The following is a 20176-nucleotide window of genomic DNA, read 5'->3' as shown; positions in this document are numbered from 1 at the left end:
ACACAGATTAACCGTTTGTTGAGTCCTGGTAGGGCAACTCTCTGTGCAGGTGCAATGTGGTTTTAATAATTTTTCAAACTTATATTCAAACTCTTGTTCGAATTTTGTTCCAAAATGAAGATCCATCAAGAGAATGTTAAAAAACCTGACGAAGGTCTCAGAAGGAGTTCGAAAACGTTTGTTTTCGTCATCTACACACTGTAATTGGTTCAGAGCACGTGATTAAGGCAATATCTAATACAAAGGAGAGAAAACAATGAATTTATTATGCAAGAAACTGAATTCAAAAGTAATTATAAAAGGATGATTTGTTTTAAAATATTAATTTTCTGATTTAATACCTAAATTTTAAGTTTTATTATGAGTTTATTTACTTATGACCTTAATAATGTTTGCATTTATATTAATACAAGACAAAAGTTTAATGTATGGACATATAAATATATTAAAAAACAAAATTAGAACAATGAACAACAAATGTAACTTTTACAAAATTATAAGTAATATTAAACCTAAAATAAATTACATCAAATCAAACTACAAGTTAAATTAAAAAGTAAAGAAAATACAGTATATACTGTCAGTAAACTTGACAAAATGGTGAGAAAAGGGAAAAATGGCCATAAAATAAACATACCTAAAAAAGCCAAAAATATTGTTTAGTCAGCCAAATTAAAATTAAAACAATTGTTCAAATTCAGCACCAACTGCCTACTAGTAAAGCTTGCTTTTATAAATAGCAATAACACATCCTTGGTGCTGAAATAATCAAAATACAATATTATCATATTTATCATAAAACAAAATGGCTGATTCTACATAGAAACAGTATTAATCAAATCCTAAAAATAAGTTTTAGGAAAAGCATATCTATGTAAATAATAATATTATTTATCACAAAAGAAAATACATAACCCTATCAAATGTAATAGTTAAATAAAACTGGTAGTTATGTGATTTGTAAAACTGGTAATTTTTGAAATTACCAGTTTTCACAAATCACACAACAAAAAAAAATCACAAAATCTTTGAACTGGAGATACTAAACAATTTAAAGAATTATAATGTATTTTTAAAACCAATCTAATCACTTTTATTAAATTTATATCACAATACAAATAAAAATCTGATCCAAGAGAAGGGACAATGTATTTGTACTGAAATAAAGTGTGATATTTTTTAATTCTATAACAAAATTAAAATAATAATTATCAATCATGTATATAAAAAGATATGGTTGAAAATTATAAATTTAAATTAGCTTATCTGTATATTAACTGTGCATTTTCAAGATATAAACCAGCGGTCGGCAACCTTTCTGACCTCACGGATTACTAAATTCGCAATTTTGAATTCCGCGGACCACTATCGTGAATTTTTTTAAACGATACAAAATCTGTAGAATAATTATCATAAAAGTTCAATTTTACTATATTAATATGAAACTCTCTTGTTTAATTATAACAAATTAATGCGAGCACATTGCTGCTTGTTTGAAATAAGTTTATGGATTCTTAGTGCTTTTTTACGAAGGACGACAATTGCACTCACAATATTGTTTATTGTTCATTATTTTCATTTTTGTCGGATGAATAAAATATTTTTTAAAACAATTAAAAGACCAAGTCGTTCCAAAAATTAGACGATCACCATTTTTATTCTTCTTTTAGTGTTCCAGAACAAATTGTTCATTATTTATTGATAATAGTCACTTAGTATTTGGTTTTAGATTCGAATAAAAAACTTCCAATGGGTGAAAAAAAGCACTTAAGCATTTTGCATTTCTTTTGTAATACTTTGTGTAACGTTCGGTCAATCAATGTCCAAATTTCTCCACGGACCACCCAGATTTTCTTGCGGACCATCGACGGTCCGTGGACCACTGGTTGCTGACCACTGATATAAACAAGGCTTTTATTGCAGTGCATTTGTACAACCTTAGATTTTGATACTAATTAATTATAAGATTTCTTAAACTAGCCTGTCTCCATAGTAGCAGGCTAAAATAATAACCCCAACTATCCAACTGAGGGATTTAAAATCTACAAGCCTGCAACCTAGTTTTTAGATTTTAGGACGTATGTTTCGTATGAACAGGAATATTAATAGACTTGTTGATTATAAGAACTGTTACTGAGTTAACAAGAGAAATTGATTAACCTATACTAAACAAAAAAAAATGGTAAGTATAATGTATATGTTAACAGTATTGCAGGCAAACTTGTCTATAATGGAATCCCATGGAATTGAACAATTCTTCTGTAGGAGATAGATTTTCACTACATACAGGTTACATACTTCAGGCATCCCTTGGTTAACATGATGCTACCATGTATATCAAAATTGCATGTACTCGACTGAATAATTACCACTTGCTAGAACAAATTTTTGCTTAATAACAAATATTTTTATTTCAACTTTAATTCTGTCATCAGTAATAGTTTTCTATGATAAAAATGAGTAACTAATTTAAAAATAAAATGAAACATTATACTCAATCCAGTTTGTTTTTTCAATTAATGCAATCAGAACAATCATCATGTTTTATAACCATTTCAAATGGATGAGGTGTTTCAACAATGCATGTTTGTGATATACTTAGATGTGTTGCACGTTTGTGAGTTGTTATTTATTTATTTTTAACAATTTCCATCTGCAATTTTTTTTTTGGTCCACAGTTTTTTAGGCATCCCATACATTTTGTATTCTTTAGTTCAAAATTTCTAGACAAAACTCAAAACCACATTTAATACATTTGAAGTTCAGGAGCACCATCCTCATACACACTATGAGTATTTTTTACTGTTTCTATAGCATTATATCCTTTATGAAACTTAAAAAACTTAATATGCATTTCATCCGTAGACATTTCAACTCTATTTTATTCAAGCAAAATGTGATGTAAAAATTTTAAACTAAGCTTCTAAACAAATAATACAATCTAACATTAGCAATAATGTGTTAAATTTCATAACTGTTATAATTAAATTACTTGTGTGTGTTAAGTAAAGATAGCTGGTTAAAAATACACAAAAAATCTTTTGGTTCAGCATGGAAGCAGATACAGAATTTTCTGTCATGTGGTCTGATTTTCCTTTCCGTTTCCCTGTTGGACAGGTTTCTCTATATACAGATTAATTTACATTGATTTTTGCAGAAAATTCAAGGGACTGAAAAAATCTTTTAATGACAGGTTTTTCCTATGTATAGATTTTGTTATGACTGTATAATTATATGTGGAGGAAGAGTGGAAGATTCAGATTTTATAAAACAAATAAAACAATCTAGCAATGAGTTGCATAACTTTCCTGGCTGATAGGAGGATTTATTTAAAAAATAACTTTTACATTATTAATTATAATAAAGAAATAAAATTGTATGTGGCACCATCTGTTTGTAGATTCTGTTATAAAAACTTTTTATATTCTTAATTATTATAAAATGGCAATCGGCTTAATTTTGAAGGTAGAGATGAGTTTTATAAAAAAAACTGTAAATGCTAACAAAAAGTAAAATCTTCATTAAGTATGACTCCACTTAAGATATGACACATGACAACCCTCTTTCTATCTCTCCATCCCTTCGACCTTTCAAAAACCAAAATTTAAGGGCATTCAAAGTTCCTTTATACACAAACTACCATACCAAATTTTGTTTCTTAATCTTTACCTCAAATCGAAATTTTAAATAAAATAGATGCCAACACACATCATCTCTTCCCCAGTCATTCTCCATACCTCAGCTCTGTATAACAGAATGCTTTCAACAATAGCATTATATATATTTTTTTCCTTGATCTAGTTATTTCTTCACCATATTCCATTTAATCTTTTAACTGCTCTCTTACCTTGTGCTAATCTTGTATTAATTTATAATGTATCTCTTCCATCTTGATGAATTTGTATTCTAAGATAATTGTAATGTTCATATCTCTCAATCTTTTCTCCTTCCAGTTCCATGTCTGTTTTAGCCCCTTCTATGCATAAATATAACTGTCACACAGTGATAAGTTAATGTCGAGTATGTTCAAAAACTTGTTATCACTGTGTGACAGTTTGCCTTTCCATTGTTTTTTGTGTGATGTTATCAAACTGTATTGACAAGTATGTATTTTATGCAATAAATTGTGCGTATTTCTTCATACCTATGGCTATTCCTTTCAAACGTCACACAAAATGGCGTGCATCGCTTTCGGACACTTTTGGGTATACGGATGACAATTTTTCTTATTTGTGTGAATCACGTGTCGTTTCTTACTAATTAATTGGTGCTCTAAAACTTTCTAATTGGGAAGTTTGCTCTATCTGTTTTCGTTTCCGATTTGCACTGCCTATCTTCCAAATTTTGCCACTAGGAGCGCTGCTGTCGTTTGCATTAGGTCGGGCATAGTCGCTTTAGTATACCGTTACCTCACTTGCATAGCTGTAGCTCTCTCCGTTTGCAAGAATTTTCTGGTTAAAGGGACTTTCCCCTACACCCTGTATATACTACTATATTCACTACATTTAATTCTTACTTAATACAAGAAAGCCAAGAAGTAATATGATTTTAATAGTAATGTTTATTTTATGAAATATTTTCGTTATGTAAATTTGTTTTTATAATTTTTACAATTAACTTTTAGGTTTCTGTGTACACTAACAATCAAAATGACAGCTCTCTACCTTCTTCAACAAATCAGTTAACTCAGACGTCTGAAAACGCAGTGTCGGAATCTCAGCGGAATTCAGAAGAAAGCCAAAACAATCGTGCGCTCGTTCCATTACCCATTCCTTCAGAACCACAGTCTTCTGGTCTTCTTATTCAAGAGACTAGTCAAGGTAAATAGTGTCAAAATATGTACAAGTACAGCTCGTTTCACAAAACTTGTCCAATCTGTAAAAGTAGCCTAACCGGTCTATTTACTTAGCAAAGGGAATGGATTGTTTGAATAATCTTTGACAAGGTCACTGCATTACCAAGAAAAGAGATCTTGGACTTTTTAAAACTTCCAGAACTCCAGTGAGACCAAGATATGTGAAACGATCTGTATTTTTAATTTGTCAAATCTATGTCATCATCAACTCAAAAATTGAATTAGTAACTGAACTTTATTGACCACATCTGATAAATGTTATCAGATTACAAAGTAAAATGATAACAATAATATACTATTAAATTGTTTATGTTACATCCTTCCTATTGAAATTGAGATTTTGGTTGTTTGAAGATTATTATAAATCTAACTTTTCCAGACATTTAAATAATTCTTCCTGATTTTGTCTCCTGGATGATCAGAAGTGTTAAGGTTACTGACTTAGTCTCTTTATTTCTTCTATTTCTTTTGCTGACGTTAAGTTCATTATTTCACTATTGCAAACATTTTGATCAGTTTGTTAACTATTGTATTTAGTATTTTGTTTTTCTAATAGCAATTCCCTTTTTTCTACATTAGAATGAATTATTTCCTTCATTATTATAAGGTTTCAGGAACCAGGAATTCCTATAAATTGCTTCATTGGTGTTTGTTATTATTTTAACAGGATTCCATTGTCTATATTTTTTTGTTGCATACTTTGCTGCACAAGTGTAATTCTAGTTTTCACTTGGTTCCTTTGTTTGTATTTTATTGTCCTTTGTTCATAATTTTTTCAATTGGCTTTTCATGTTTCTTATAACTAAAGATTGGATTTGGTAAAAATTGCTACTTCTTTAAGTTCAGAGATAGTGATTTCTTGGTAACATATTTTTACTGGAATGACTAAAGTAAGGTGACCATCTGTATCTGATTTTCAGGGACAGTCCCCGTTTTTGACCTGTCCCTGGCAAGGAAGCATCCTCGGTATAGTTCCTAAAATGAGTCTTGTCTTAGTTTTTTTGTTTCCGTATGGTTACTGTAATGTTGTTGCTGCCACAGTTTTTTCGTCAAAGAACGTTGGTGTTTCCAGGTAATATTTTTTAATGAAGTAACCAATTTTTGATGAAATGTTAAAAAGGAGCCGAATTTTAAAATGAGAATAAGCAATTATTTATTTATATATATAAATCATATTTTTCCTGTTAGCTGTAGAGTTGTGTCAGTGATCTATCTAACTCTTTTCAGGGTAAAAGTTTTGAATTGAAATAACGTGACTTCCAGTGCAAGCTGGAAGTTCATGTATAGTTAATCAGGGGCTCATGCCACTAAGCTTTCCATTTCTGATCTCAACATCCAGCTATCTAACTGTTTTTAAGATTAAGGAAGGACAGACAACTGGATGGACAACAATGGGAATTTATAGATCTAACAATTTTTTCAAATTGCAGCCCAACAAAAAAATATAACTAAAATTTACCAAAACTGGATAGCTATAAAACATTTTGGAGGAGAGCTATTTGATTGAAGCAAATGAGCTCAGTCAAAATTAAAATGTTTAGGTCTGTCATGCATATGTACTGTACAGTACCTATTTTACAGTACTTACACATGTAAATTGCTACTGTGTCCCCGAAAAAGTGATGATTGACATGTATCCCCAGATTTGCCAAAAAATATTTGGTCGCCCTATCTAAAGCCCATTTCAATAAATTCTATTGGGATACTTCTGCTACTTTATTGTATTTTTGATCCTTTAGATACATTTCTTGAATTTTTTTATAAGACATTTATAAATTTTTATATTCCAAATGTTTTTTTTCAACAAAAAGAATTGATGACACAATTTATCATTTGATAACATTAATTTCACTAATATTCTCAATGCAGAATTGCCAAGATTGAAGAGATATCTGTAAAGTATGAAGATGGGGCATTTACACTTTCTTTCTTGCTTTAAAAATTAAGGAAATTTCATATACTAGAAAAAGTTTTAAAATAAATGGATACTTTTCTGTTTGAATGAACTATTATGCAGCACTTAAAAATCAATAATGTAGTAATATTACTATTATTTTATATAACTAAAATGTCCAAGAGCTTTTTACATCAGAATGCTTGTAACAGTGCTGGCTTCTATAAATTCATATTATGATTTTCTTATGAATATCATCAAAAATTTAGAAACTCAAGGGCCGAAACTCATAGCACAAATTGGACTTACCAGAACAGTTCAAGAATTCCTATAACAAAAGGGAAAGCTATTACTTGAAAAATTTTTAAACTTATTTGAAAAAAGTTGGACACTAAATTGCACTGCAGTATAATGTAGTATTATGTGGAGAAGGTGTAAGATTAGATTTAGATCCAAACGTTGTTGTATTTAAATATTTGCCACTAACAACAATTGACATTGAGAGATTATTTTTGTTACGTAACAGTATTGTAACAGAAAAACATAATAGATATACTGAAAAAATGCAGAGATGTATATACTGTTCATTATAATAGTTAGTTCAACATAACTTTAATTTAAATAGCAACATATAGTAAATTACAATAAAAAGCATAGGTATTAGTACTATATAAAGTATTATGTACTGTATTTTTGAGGAATGATCGGCAGGCCGGTCTATCCAGGGATACCACGAAATCAGATATTTCTGTACGATAAAAACTGGCATGCCAGCTTAAGTAAGGTTATACATCCCTCTCTAGAGGATGCATAGAAATGAGCATGTTTTTATTTTAAAACTGAAACTGTCAGCATTACAGCACACAATGCACAAAACCAAGACCAGCAGTATGAAAAGAAACAATGTAGTAATGTTTTCGTCTATATAAAAATAGACATGATCAGGTAAAATTGATATGGAACAAAACGGCTAACAAAAATCAAATTCTTTTTTTAGATTTTTCAACTGATTACATAATTAGAATATATTGCATTTAAAATATATATTATGTTTGGGATATAAACATTATTTTGGAGAGATACCGTCATTATTACATCAAAAACTAAAATTATATGTTTACTCTCTTCATTTTGTCTTCTTTCTAATGAAGTAAAATACTCATGTAATTACAAAAGAGCTTTTTTATGTGTATTTTATTCTTATTAGATTCAAAAACACAAAAATATACACATTAAATTTAAGAAACTTTCTATAAATTACCTCAGCTTACACTGATTAGCATGGGCTTTGTGTGAAATTTGAGAGGAAGGTTTATTTTTAAGGTTGGGGAAGATGGTCAGTGTAGACCACATTGACCGACTACTACTACTAGTACTACTACCACCACCAATAAGTCGTTAATTGTTTTATTGTCTTGTAAACAAAAACTCTCTTCCCATTTTTAAGTTGGTGAAATTACAATGTTGTTATTTTATCGTATTCAGAAGAATGTTTTTTCTTTAATGTTTAATTAACAACTAGTTTTCTGAAATCTGATGTAATTTTATATTTTAGTCACAGTTTAACCGCCATGTCAGTGACCCCATTTTTATGTGACATGCCAGTCATTCCATGAAAGTACAGTATGTGGAAACCCACATACTGTATATACACCTGTTACATATACCACAGGCTGCATGGCCTTTCTGCATTTATCTACCTGCATGCCATAGCCCAAATCACACACAGTGACAGCTAGTACCTACTCAGAGACCACCATTAAAATTGACATACAATAGAGTACTGCTTTTCCAAGGTAATGTGGAATGAATAGCTTAGATATTCAGATTCTCTGATAATGTGGAATGTTTGTTACAAATTGACAACAAAGAACATAAGAATATTGTGAAAAAATGAAAATTTTATGCAGTTATATTTCTTTAATCTTTTAAAAGTTTCTATTGTTATGAGAAGTTACCAAAGTAAATTTTTTTTAAAACTTCTAGAGTCTCCTTTTGAGTATTGTGCTTTGCTCACCTAAGATTTGTACCAAAACAAACTGTAGTGTATTATATTCTCTTCTTTTTGTTGATAAAACGTTCTTCCATGATTTGCCTTGGAAAATGCAAATTTAATTAAATTTTAATTATAATTATTAAATTCAATAAGCGATGGCACCTAATGTCTCCCTCTAGTAACAAATTATTTAGTAATTAATTAAATATAATTACAGAAAAGTATCCTGTGATGTAACCTGGTTGTTGTTTGGCTTTATCACTAACAGACAGCTTGGTAAATAAATGATCCATAATTTAATAAAACTAGAATAATGAAATCAAAACTCAAAAAAATTTTCAAAATTTGAATACACATTTAATAAAGGACAAATATGCAGTTGTATCTTCTACTTCCAACAATTCTAATTTGGAATGTTCCAGATTTAGAGGTGGGTAGTTCCAGTCGGAATTGTTTTGGACTCTAAACTACCAGAAACAGTTTCACGTCGAATGTCGAGACAGTTTCGAAACTACCAACTCATTCTTCATTTTCTGCTTTTATGAATACAGCTTTTAAAGGAACAGTGAAATCTTTATTTGGATTTGAACATAACATTAAATGACAATGTTCCACCTCTTTTAAGGAATAATGAAATTAGTTTTGAGTATTTTAAATTTATAAAGATATTTTAAAAATTTTTACTGTTATTAGAGTTCTTAATTATTTGTTTTTATTAGTAAACTAGCAGATATGTGTGGTATTGCCTGGCCAGAAAGTAAGGAGGATAAAACGTTAAAATGAAAATTATATTACAAGTTTGGTTGTTTTAGCCTACCATTATTATGTTTGTCACAAAGTGTCAAGGAGATCAAATTGGGAGAAGAGTGGGGCATTCAGATTTCATGGAGGAAGTTTATATTTTCCTTAAAGTCCCAGAGAATAAGTATAAAATATTTGGTACAAATCAGGAAAAAGATTTAGGAATTAATAAGGTGGATGAAATCAGGAGGGGCAAACTGTCTAGGTTTAATAGTAGTTTCCCTCAGAGTTCCAGAGAATATGCAAAAAAATTTGGTTCAGATTGACCAAAAAGCAAGAACAGAGACAAATATTTTATTATATATACATACATATATGAAACCATTGAGTCCAACGGCAATTCTAGCAGAACATAACGATTCCACAGACTGAGCAGAGAAATGCTCCATTGGAATAGTTTTTGCACTTGGATCAGTTGAAACAGTTCCAGTTCCAGAGGTGGAACTGGATTTTTCCCACTTGTAATCCAGAGTTTGAACATTATATTAATATAGACTAATATGATTTAAATAAGTTCAATATTGTGTTATTGGGCTGCAATTTGAAAAAAATTGTAGACCTATAAATTCCCACTGTCATCCGTCCTTCTGTTTTTCCTAAATATTAAGAATGGAGTTAGATAGATGAAAGACAAGACTAGATATGGAAACCTTGTGGGTGGGAGGTTCCAATTAACCATATATGAATTTCTGATGCAAATCAGAAGTCACATTATTTCAATTCAAAAATTTTCCCCCAAAAGGTGTTAGATGGATGGAAAGCATGACTCTATTGTTAAAGGAAAAGTATGATGTATGGAAAAGACACTACTAACTTGAGATGGAGAGCATACATTATTTTAAATTAAATAAATTTAAAAATATGATTAAAAATTGTAGCCTGGCATTGTAACGATGTCACAATAAATAATTGTTCATTTATTTAAAAATTTAAATTTTTGTAAAAAAAAATTAAAATGACATACATAATGATAAGCACGCCCCTAGGGGACATTTTGCAAAACATAACTTGTTTGACTGAAGAAGAAAAGAAAAATAATTTTTAAGTGAAATGAAAAATATTGATAAAAATCAGTATTTTGGGAATGAATGGATGGAACTGGATGAAATTTGATATGTAGATAAAAAAATTAGCAGATGCAGATGATGATGATACTCATAATTTGTCCAGAAATGTGTATATCTTTAGTTTTTTAATAAAATGTGAATTCAGATAGACAGAAAATGTTCCAATTCCAGTATAGGAAAAGATAAAGTGTTCTAATTTGCTTTGTTAAGCCATTTGTTCATTCACTTAATGGCTTGCCTCTACCAAGCCTTATGATTATTTCAAATAACTATCAGCTATCACTAAGTAATAAATATGTTTGTATGTATAAATGTCTACAGCTACAATTTAGCAAAGTTTTGCTGGTATTATGTTTAGCATTACAGAATCGTCAAGATCATCTCTTTGTTGTTAGCGCACTTTATATTGTTGCACAAAAGCTTTTATATTTTTGTTTGTCTTGCCAATATACAGATCTTGAGCTCATCATAAAGATCTCTCTGTGTTCTGAAATGTCCTACATATATATGATAAAGAAGAAGGTTTTGCATTTTCTTGGTGATCATAACTTTACTGGATATGATTGTAATAATGTCATAAATAGCCAGTTTGTCTCTAAAAAATCAATATATATTTATTAATTTTGAAGCATTCTTTTTACTTAGAGACCATTCATTTTTTTAAAATCCATCAGTGTTTCTAATTTGTAATATGAAGCCATCATCTGGATTAGTTCTTTTCAGTTCTGGTTGCCAGCATGAGTATGACTATATGCAATTCTAATTCAGTTTCTTCCATTACATCAATCTTGTTTTGACAGTCTACTTTAAGTGTCTGATATGTGCATTTCCTTTGCCTGTTTATAGATGAGAATAAGATTGTACAAGATAATTTCTGACAAAATTCTCTGCAGTCTTGCAGGTGCTTGATGCAGTGCCTTTTTTATGACGGATGTTAACTCCAGTCTACATAGAAAAATTCTGTGTCCATATGTACTTCATTTTCTTAAGTTTAGACAATTGTCGTACATTAGGTTGTTTCAAGTATTACAAGACAGGGTCTAGGCTGTGTACACATAATGCCACAGCAATGACTTACTCTAGATCAGTGTTTCTTAACCTGCGGGTCGCAGTGATATTAAAGGGGATTGCAAGACAACAACGAAATCATTTTATGAGAAAAAATCATTTATTATAAACTTATAAACGTTTTACTTACAATAAGTACACATATAAAGAAAAGAAATTAATGTGATGGTTGCATTTGTTTTTCATTTAAAATTTTCTCCATATGTGGATCAAATTACAAAGAGCACGTACACGTCGAGTTGGAACTTGTAAATTTCTCGTGTATGTACACGTCATACATGTGTGTTCATATCCGTTGCTATAAATGCAGCGACATAAAATAATAGGAATAGTTTTATTACATTTTTTATACTGTCAGTATTTTCTTAATATATAAAATTAGTGCAATGTGATTATACAATATTTTTAAAAATTTACATTTATAATTACAGTCAAAATTCAATTAGTGATAGTAAGGTTTACTGTTATTATTCCTTTGGGTGGGGGGTCATGAAATATTGCCTTTATTTATATTTACTATTTGGAGGGTCGTGGAGCTAAGAAGGTTGAGAATTGCTGCTCTAGATTATTTAAACCATAAAGTCTATGTAAGAGTTAACATGGTTAAACATGATAACAACTTATATAACAGCTTGTATAATTTTTTTTATTATTATTCTTTCTACATGTAAGCACTAAGATGGTTTGGTTTTATAGGATACAGCAATGCAACATATGGGGTAATCTGCCAAGAGGGAATGCATAGAAAATTCTCCTGGGAGGTGCCACTAGTGGCTAAGTGGATAAAACCACTGGAAATTGGTCATTGGTTTTTGTCTCACCAATCGGGGCAGGCCACATAAAGTTTTCCAGGTTTTCATCACATTTCTAACACTTAAATAGGGGTCAGTTTCCATAGAAAGTTTTCTCAGGAGGCATTTGCCTTTGGTAGATCACTATAGCCAAAAGTTTTCGCCAGTTTTTGGGTCTAAAATCGCCAATTTTTTGCCTTAAATTTGCCAAAAAAATTGCCAGTTATTTATTCCAAAAATGAGTTAAAACAAATTACACTTAGATATTTCAAATAATCGTCTCTCAATCTATGATGTCAATTGCTCGATATCGATGAATATAATGAGAATGAACGTTCAATGTTGACTGCAACTAAAGGACCATATTCACTATTAACTTTATCACTTAAATTCGTATCAAAAGACGTAAATTTGATAAGATCAAGATTGCTTGACAAAACTTTTTTCAATTTTTGAGAAAATATAGGATAACCAGAAACAATTTTTTTTGCATTTTCAATTAGTTCGGCTTGTTTAGTTACACTGAGTCCTTGTTCTTCCAGTGAAATTATAATATTTGATAGTTTGACGAGATTACGGAAATCAAATAATTCTTTCTTGAAGTTAACTTCTTCTCTTGCAATAGTTTTACCAAAACATTTCTAGCATTTGAATGAAATTTTTGTTTATAGTTCAAAATGAAGCACTCAACAGTACCAAAATTATTGACATAGTACTTTGCAGTGTTTAACCGAGACATCCAGCGAGTGACAGTTGGTTCTGGAGGAAGATTACTAACTCCAGTTGCATTCTTAAAATCATTTTGTCTTTTTCTTGAATTCACAAAAAACTTCTTCATTTCTGATATAAGTGAATTTGTTAGTTTGTACTCATTCTGAATCCTAAATGCAACGTTATGTAAGGCGTGAGCAAGACATGTGACATGATATACATTTGGAAAAATCAGTGAATTTTTTTTAATATCACTTACAGCTTTCATCATGTATTTTGCTCAGTCTGTCACTATTAACTTCAGTTTTGAATATTTTAAATCATTGGCCACAATTTTCTAGACATGTTGAGTATACATTCTTGTATTATAATGTTGTCAACTGTTGAGTGAAATGTCACATCAATTAACATTGATTTTGCTTTCGCGACATTCAATTTTCCTACAAGCACGTTGACCACTTTATGTTGCACTTTGTCACTAGTTTTGTCAACAATGAAATAGACATCATATCCATTGAAATTAATGGATATGATGATCTGAATTTCAATGGACATGATGTCTATTTCATTGTTGACAAAACTAGTGACAAAGTGCAACGTCACTAGTTTTTCTAGTTTTGCAACGTCCTTAATTTTTTCTTTTACTGAGTTGAAGATAGTTTTTTGATGTGCTCACAGTGCTAAAAAATAAACAACGCAATGATACTTCAAATAAAATCATATTTCAGCTAAATTACAAGCACAATTGCGAACAGCAGCATCAATTTCAATAAAATGAATGTTTCATTAAAAAAACTAATTACAATAAAAAATACCTGGAACACTTTTGATTGGCTTCTTCATATATTTCTTGAGAAACAATCTGTTTTTCATTATTTAATTTTTCAAGCGGAATATCTGCACTGGTGAATGCTTCAACCATTTCTTTATCAAAATCGCTTTCATTTTCAAACAGTGTTTGTGACTGTAGCGTGTTATGATTTTTGTGTTTTGCACTGTTAAAATGTTCCGAAAGTCATTTCTTAATTGTATCACGTTCATAGTTGACATGTGTAGAGCACTTAACACAGAGAATTGTTTTTTTGGTACGGCGAAATATATTGCTGCCTAATTCCTTAATCACAGAATTAATTTTAAACTCAATTGACTGTTTTCTAGAAATTTTTGCATGAAGCACATGGAAAACTGACGATTTCGCCACCTATGGCAAAATTTGCCAGTTAGGGTGAAAATTGCCAATTTTTGCCAAAAAAACTTAGTCATATTGAGACCGGATTTTTAAATTAGTACTATCGTATATTTCCGCAGATAAGATGATAGTTGAATCATAAAAAAAGGCACCCAAAATCCGGGGTCGTCTTATAGGACAGATACAAAAAAATTAGATTGAAATTTATATAAATTAAAACCATTATAAAAAATGGACAAACCATAATTATTTACTAGTAGAGAGTAGGGCATGTCCACAAAATAGAATAACCATACGACATTTTTGTGAATAGTCGAGGTCATTACCCGAATGCCCGAATCAGTGTGAACGTTTGCAACAATAGCAAGGCAGAAAATAAAATTTGTTCATTTGAAAAATTACGAATAGGACATAATTCTGTATATGCTATACAGTATTATTATCCAGATGACGATTGCCGATCTAAACTAAATTCATAGGCCATTGATAGTTTGGGGGTCGTCTTATAGGACAGATATATGCTAAAACTATAAAACTTTGACGAAAATTTATACCTTGTCTTATGTGAAGGTCGTCTCGTTCTGCGGAAATATACGGTAATTGAAAGATGCTCATTCCAGGCGAATATAGCTGAGAAATTCACCAAAAGGGAAAATTTTCGGCTCTATAGATCACCCGTGCGTTCATTACTGTATTCCACCAAACCAGCTAACCAACCTTCCTGGAGGAGAACTTGTATAAGAAACTGGCTCCTTTTTAGGTGTTAAACATGTAAAGAAAACCCAGAAATCTCCACATACCTGTTTATCAGGTGCAAACCCACAACCAGCTATCAGTGTTTAATGTTTGGCCAGACTTACAATGATGGAATCTGTCATATCTTGACGACTCATGAAAAATTTTCAGATTTGATCCCAGGTGTCTCAGAGCCATAGGCTGACACCTTGGCCAGCCGGCCAGCCAAACTTCAATATTGCAGCACTGTGATAAGTTTTGCACGGGTTGGAAATTGTCTAGAGCAAACAGGACTTTTCAGAGGTTTAATTTTCATGCCTGTTGGTTGTATTGTTATATAGGTTATTGCATCATATCACATTTATATCATCAACTTGAAAACAAAACTAGTAACTGAACTTTATTAACTACATCTGATAAGCGTTGCTAAATTATATAGTGAAGTAATGATGACAATATATTATTAATTAATGAAAGAGTCCAATACATCTTAGAACCTTTCTACTGGTTTAAGATATACTAGGTAGCTTGATAGTGCAATCAATGTTAACTTGCTTAATATTTAAAATTTAAAAACTTTTTAAAATGCAGGCAAATTTATAAGACAAAAATTAACAAAATTACTAAAACAATTTTTATAGTTATATCACAAAAGAAAGAATTGCAATTAATTTAAAAAATTGTAATTGAGTTCAAAAAATACAGGCAAAATTAATGTAACATTAAGTAAATAAAAGTTATTTAAAATAATTATGAAAACTAAATTAATACTAAATAAATTAAAACTAAAATTAATAAAATAATAATTAAGCCTCTGGCCTTTACCAAAATTAAAACTAAAATTAAAAATAAACTAAATTAATTAAAATTAAAATCAAATCAATTGAAAATTCAATTCAGTTCTTTATTCTATGAATCTTAGTTCATTACAAGAAGGTTAAAGTATTACATAGAAGCCGAAGTTAGTACAATTTAACAAATTAATTAAATCGCTTAGTACAGGATACCACAAAATAAAATACACAAAAATAATCATTTTTTAAAAATGTGATAAATTAATTATCTCTTTCCAGTGCTTAAATCTTGTCAAATACTTTTTCCTATTTGTTTCAAATTTGATACAGTGAAAGAACACATTCCCAAGTTTCAGACATTTGCAAATCACAGTTACTGAAAATTCTCTCAGTGTTTCTCTATTATTAATCTACTGTTAAATGTCAAAATATAATTTTGACCACATCTCAGTTGTAGAATTAATCATCTTACATGATAGTTTATTTCTATAAACAAATAATCCTCGCATGTAAGTTGTTTTAAAAGTACGTTATAATTGAAAATGCGTGTTCTTTTCCAACAAAGACCAATCTTCTTGTATACTCTGTTCGCAACACAATTTTATAATTAATGTTTGATAACTTTCGATCAAATGAGGATAATGAGAAACCGTGTCGATCTAACAGATTTTTCAATGCTCGTGTCTGGTTATATGTATAATTATCTATCATTAAATATAATTTATATAGTTTGTTTTATGCTACTTTAACATAACTGTTATCATATAGTTTCAACAGTCTAATCCAAAAAAGAAACTGTTGCTTTTATTATTAATATCGATATTCTAGACACCAAACTCTAATCACAACATGTAAGCTGGAATTTTATAGTACAACATAAAAATTCTTTGAAGATATAAATCAATTGAAAATTAAAACAATGTTTTTAAAAACCGTTTAAAAGTCGTTCTGAAGTTTTCAAATTGTAAATCAAATTAATTTTTAAATTTATGTGGTGTGTACATTTTGCTTTTAATATATATATCAGAGGTGGGCAAGCAAGAGTTCAGTGGGAGCTGAAATGTAGGTTTTGCAAAATGCATGGGAGCCGCAGTTCTGTACTGTCTTGGCAGATAGTATGGTAAGGCAGGGAAGGATAGGGTGTCCCCCATCCGGGTCGAGAACTTGTTTTCAAAGAATAGATTTGAATATCAACTTAATTTATTGCACCAACTTGGAAATAAATTACTAAATATTACATATATATAATTACATATTTTCAGAAAAGTGTGGAAATAAAATTGTAAAAATAATAATAAAAAGCAGAAATTAACACTTTCGGCAAGAGTTGCACGTAACTCAAAAAGAGCCGCGTGTGGCTCTCGGAGCCGCATTTGCCCGTGTCTGATATATATATTCGTGCAGACTAGTAGCCTGGGATGCCCCTAGTGGGCATTCTTATAGCAGCGGTGTCATTCCGTGGTATAAATAATTAATTCATATTACAAATAAAAATAATATACTGAATTTCTCATGGGATACCCTGCTAAAACGCAGTCAAAAAAGCAAAAAACTGCATTTATTGTTATTTTAGTATTGTTATGCAAAAAACTGAATTTATTCTTAATTTAAATAATAGCTAGGGGTGCCCCTAGTGGCCATACTGTGACAGAGACTGGCCAGTTTTTCAGTTTTATATAGTAGATTGGACTCTTTTATTATTGAAAGATTAGTGTGTGTTGATATATATGTTATTAATTTGTTCACATTACAAATCTGATAGAAGGAATAAATATTTGGATATGCAAAAGTGAAAATAAGGAAGTTTTTAATAAAGTTCATATAAGGTGTTTCTTTAAACAATTCAACTCTTGAATGAAAGTGAATAAATGTGATATAGAATAACAGATTATTAAATAGACAATTACATACATATATTTTATCATGTTGTTTAATGCACGAATGCTATTGTCTGTGCAGAGAAAGAGTAGACATGAGTCACTCTGAGCTAGAAGGATCTATGTCAGATAAAAGAGATGGTAAGAGACATGAGAGTTGACACATGGATCATAATAATAAAATTTGTAAAAAGTAAAACAATAAAATTATTTACTGAAATTATATTAAAAATGTATAAAATATGATAAAACTTGACAAAATTCTGTTATCTCTTGTACTTTCCTACTCTTCATCTGAGGATCTCATTCACCTCAGATAAAGAGTCTGGAAAGTACAACAGATGACTTACAATTTTATCAAAGATTTATCAAATTTTATATATTTTTAATATAACTTTAGTAATTAAATACCCAACTTTGGTAAATATTAAAAAAAGTTAAGAGTAGTTTCTCTTATCCTTTTTAATAGATTTAATAAAATTATTTATGTTAAAGATAGTATTCAATATAATGATGTTTTAAAAAATGCAAACAACAAAATAGCTGAAATAAGTCCATCTTTCAACTTACACATGTCTCCTTCCATCTGACATAGATCTTTCCAGTTCAGGTTGTTCGTGTCTACTCTTTTGCTGCATGGACTATACTTGTAAAAAACAAGTAATTACTTTTTTAAAATATATTGTAATCCAAAAATAATTAATTTTTTTATACCATATTCTTATTAGATAAAAGTTTAAGAGCACTGTGTATCGGCATTAACGAGGTTTTGATGAGTAAAATACATTATTCACTTATTCTGAAACTTTCTTCTAATTATTATTTATTTTACAACTGGGTGCATAGTTATACACTGGGCATCTTTCACATCACTCTTTATTGTGAAATTTCAACTGTAGATAGATGTATTTTTAAAAAAAGATGTGTATTTGTGTATTAGTGAACACCTCTTTTTAAAAAATGTCTTAAAGAAAACGTTTACAGAAGAAGGCGTATGCCCGAAATGCGTATCGGTGTGTAAGATATTCCCGAATAAAGAGTGAGGTGAAAGATGCCCAGTGTCTATCTATGCACCCAGTTGTAAAGTAAAGAATAAGAGTAAAATACAGATATACACTTCAATCAATTTTACTGTAGAAAAGGAAAAAGATAGCAGTATCAGTTTCCTAGATCTCCTAATACAAAAAATGCCCAAAGGAGTTTGTTTCAGTGTATATCACAAGTTTAATGACTTTGTAATGTATATAAAGTCTCTACATTATACAGGCCACTTCATTCCAACTGTCTGGCTACATAAATAATGCCATAGCTGCACTTATTCATAGAGTTTACATATTACCATTATTGCAGCATTTGGTACAAAAAGAATTACAATTTATTAACACTTACGGTGCTAGAAATGTAATATTGCATTTTCCGCATTCCTTTGCAAAAAACGAAAAACATAATATTGCATTTCTCAATATTTCCTGTTATTTCTAGCTTCAAAACGTAACATTACTTTTTCAGCAATGAAAATACCATTTCTTTGTGTATTTTAGTGTTAATAAATAGTGGGCACTATTTATTCAGAAATTTGAAATAGAAGCAATTTTGTCCAACCACGATCATCATCTGATTCGGAGTTTCATCGCCATATTTTACAAGCAAATACTGAGTCGTTTTATTTTTTATATGTGAGTTAGGTTTAGATATGGTGCATTAATGTACTAACTAGTAATTGTTTGAATTCACTAATAAAAAATCGATAAATATAGTGCCGATTATATTTGATTTATCTGACGAAAATGTCGCAATTATGATTTAGGCCTAACTGAGATCGAAAAAACCACAAATAAGCCACATAATTTCATTATTATTTTAAACCTGTATAGTTTATATAATATTACATAATTTATATACTTTTTAGATATTATCAATACAAAAGTCGAATTCCTATATTTCTGATAGTGCTAATGCCATCTTACGTACGGTACATTTGCCGAACCGACTCAATTACGAAAAACAGCTACAGTCAGAAAAAAGTCTACTAATAATATTGATACAGTACATCATTATTATGAATAAATTCATTGATATACTATATATTTCATACATAAAAATACAAATTTTAAAGCTGTATTTCAGTTTTTAATTTTTTTGTTGTATCTTTATCTCTAAAACAAGTCCAAATAATATTAAAGCATAATACATAAAAATAAAGCCCACACACATCAAAATTGAGTATTGTACAGATAAATGTTTCCAATATCAGAAACTGTTTTTACTTTTTACCTAGCTTTAGTCAATCGTTTTTTATTTTCAGTAGAAAATACTGTAAAATTGCTTAAATCAGTCAGCACACAGGTAAGGAACTAGATCAGCTGGACCAGCACCATAAGTGTTAATATGGTTATGC

General features: G+C 29.9%; 1 protein-coding gene across 2 annotated transcripts in view; it reads left to right on the top strand.

Annotated features, from left to right (window-relative positions):
- The window catches only part of LOC136990832 (protein tramtrack, beta isoform-like), a 36379-nt gene that overhangs the window by 7915 nt on the left and 8288 nt on the right, over positions 1-20176 (top strand). For both annotated transcript variants that reach the window (XM_067289277.1, XM_067289276.1), the window contains exon 3: positions 4625-4820. In XM_067289277.1, the coding sequence (XP_067145378.1) occupies positions 4625-4820 (196 nt within the window). The remainder of the gene's footprint in view (positions 1-4624; positions 4821-20176) is intronic.

The sequence above is a fragment of the Centruroides vittatus genome, unplaced genomic scaffold (assembly GCF_030686945.1).
Source record: "Centruroides vittatus isolate TY-2023 unplaced genomic scaffold, ASM3068694v2 contig_1343, whole genome shotgun sequence".
In the NCBI taxonomy this organism is placed as follows: Eukaryota; Metazoa; Arthropoda; class Arachnida; order Scorpiones; family Buthidae; genus Centruroides; species Centruroides vittatus.
This window is presented reverse-complemented; position numbering and strand designations above follow the sequence as displayed.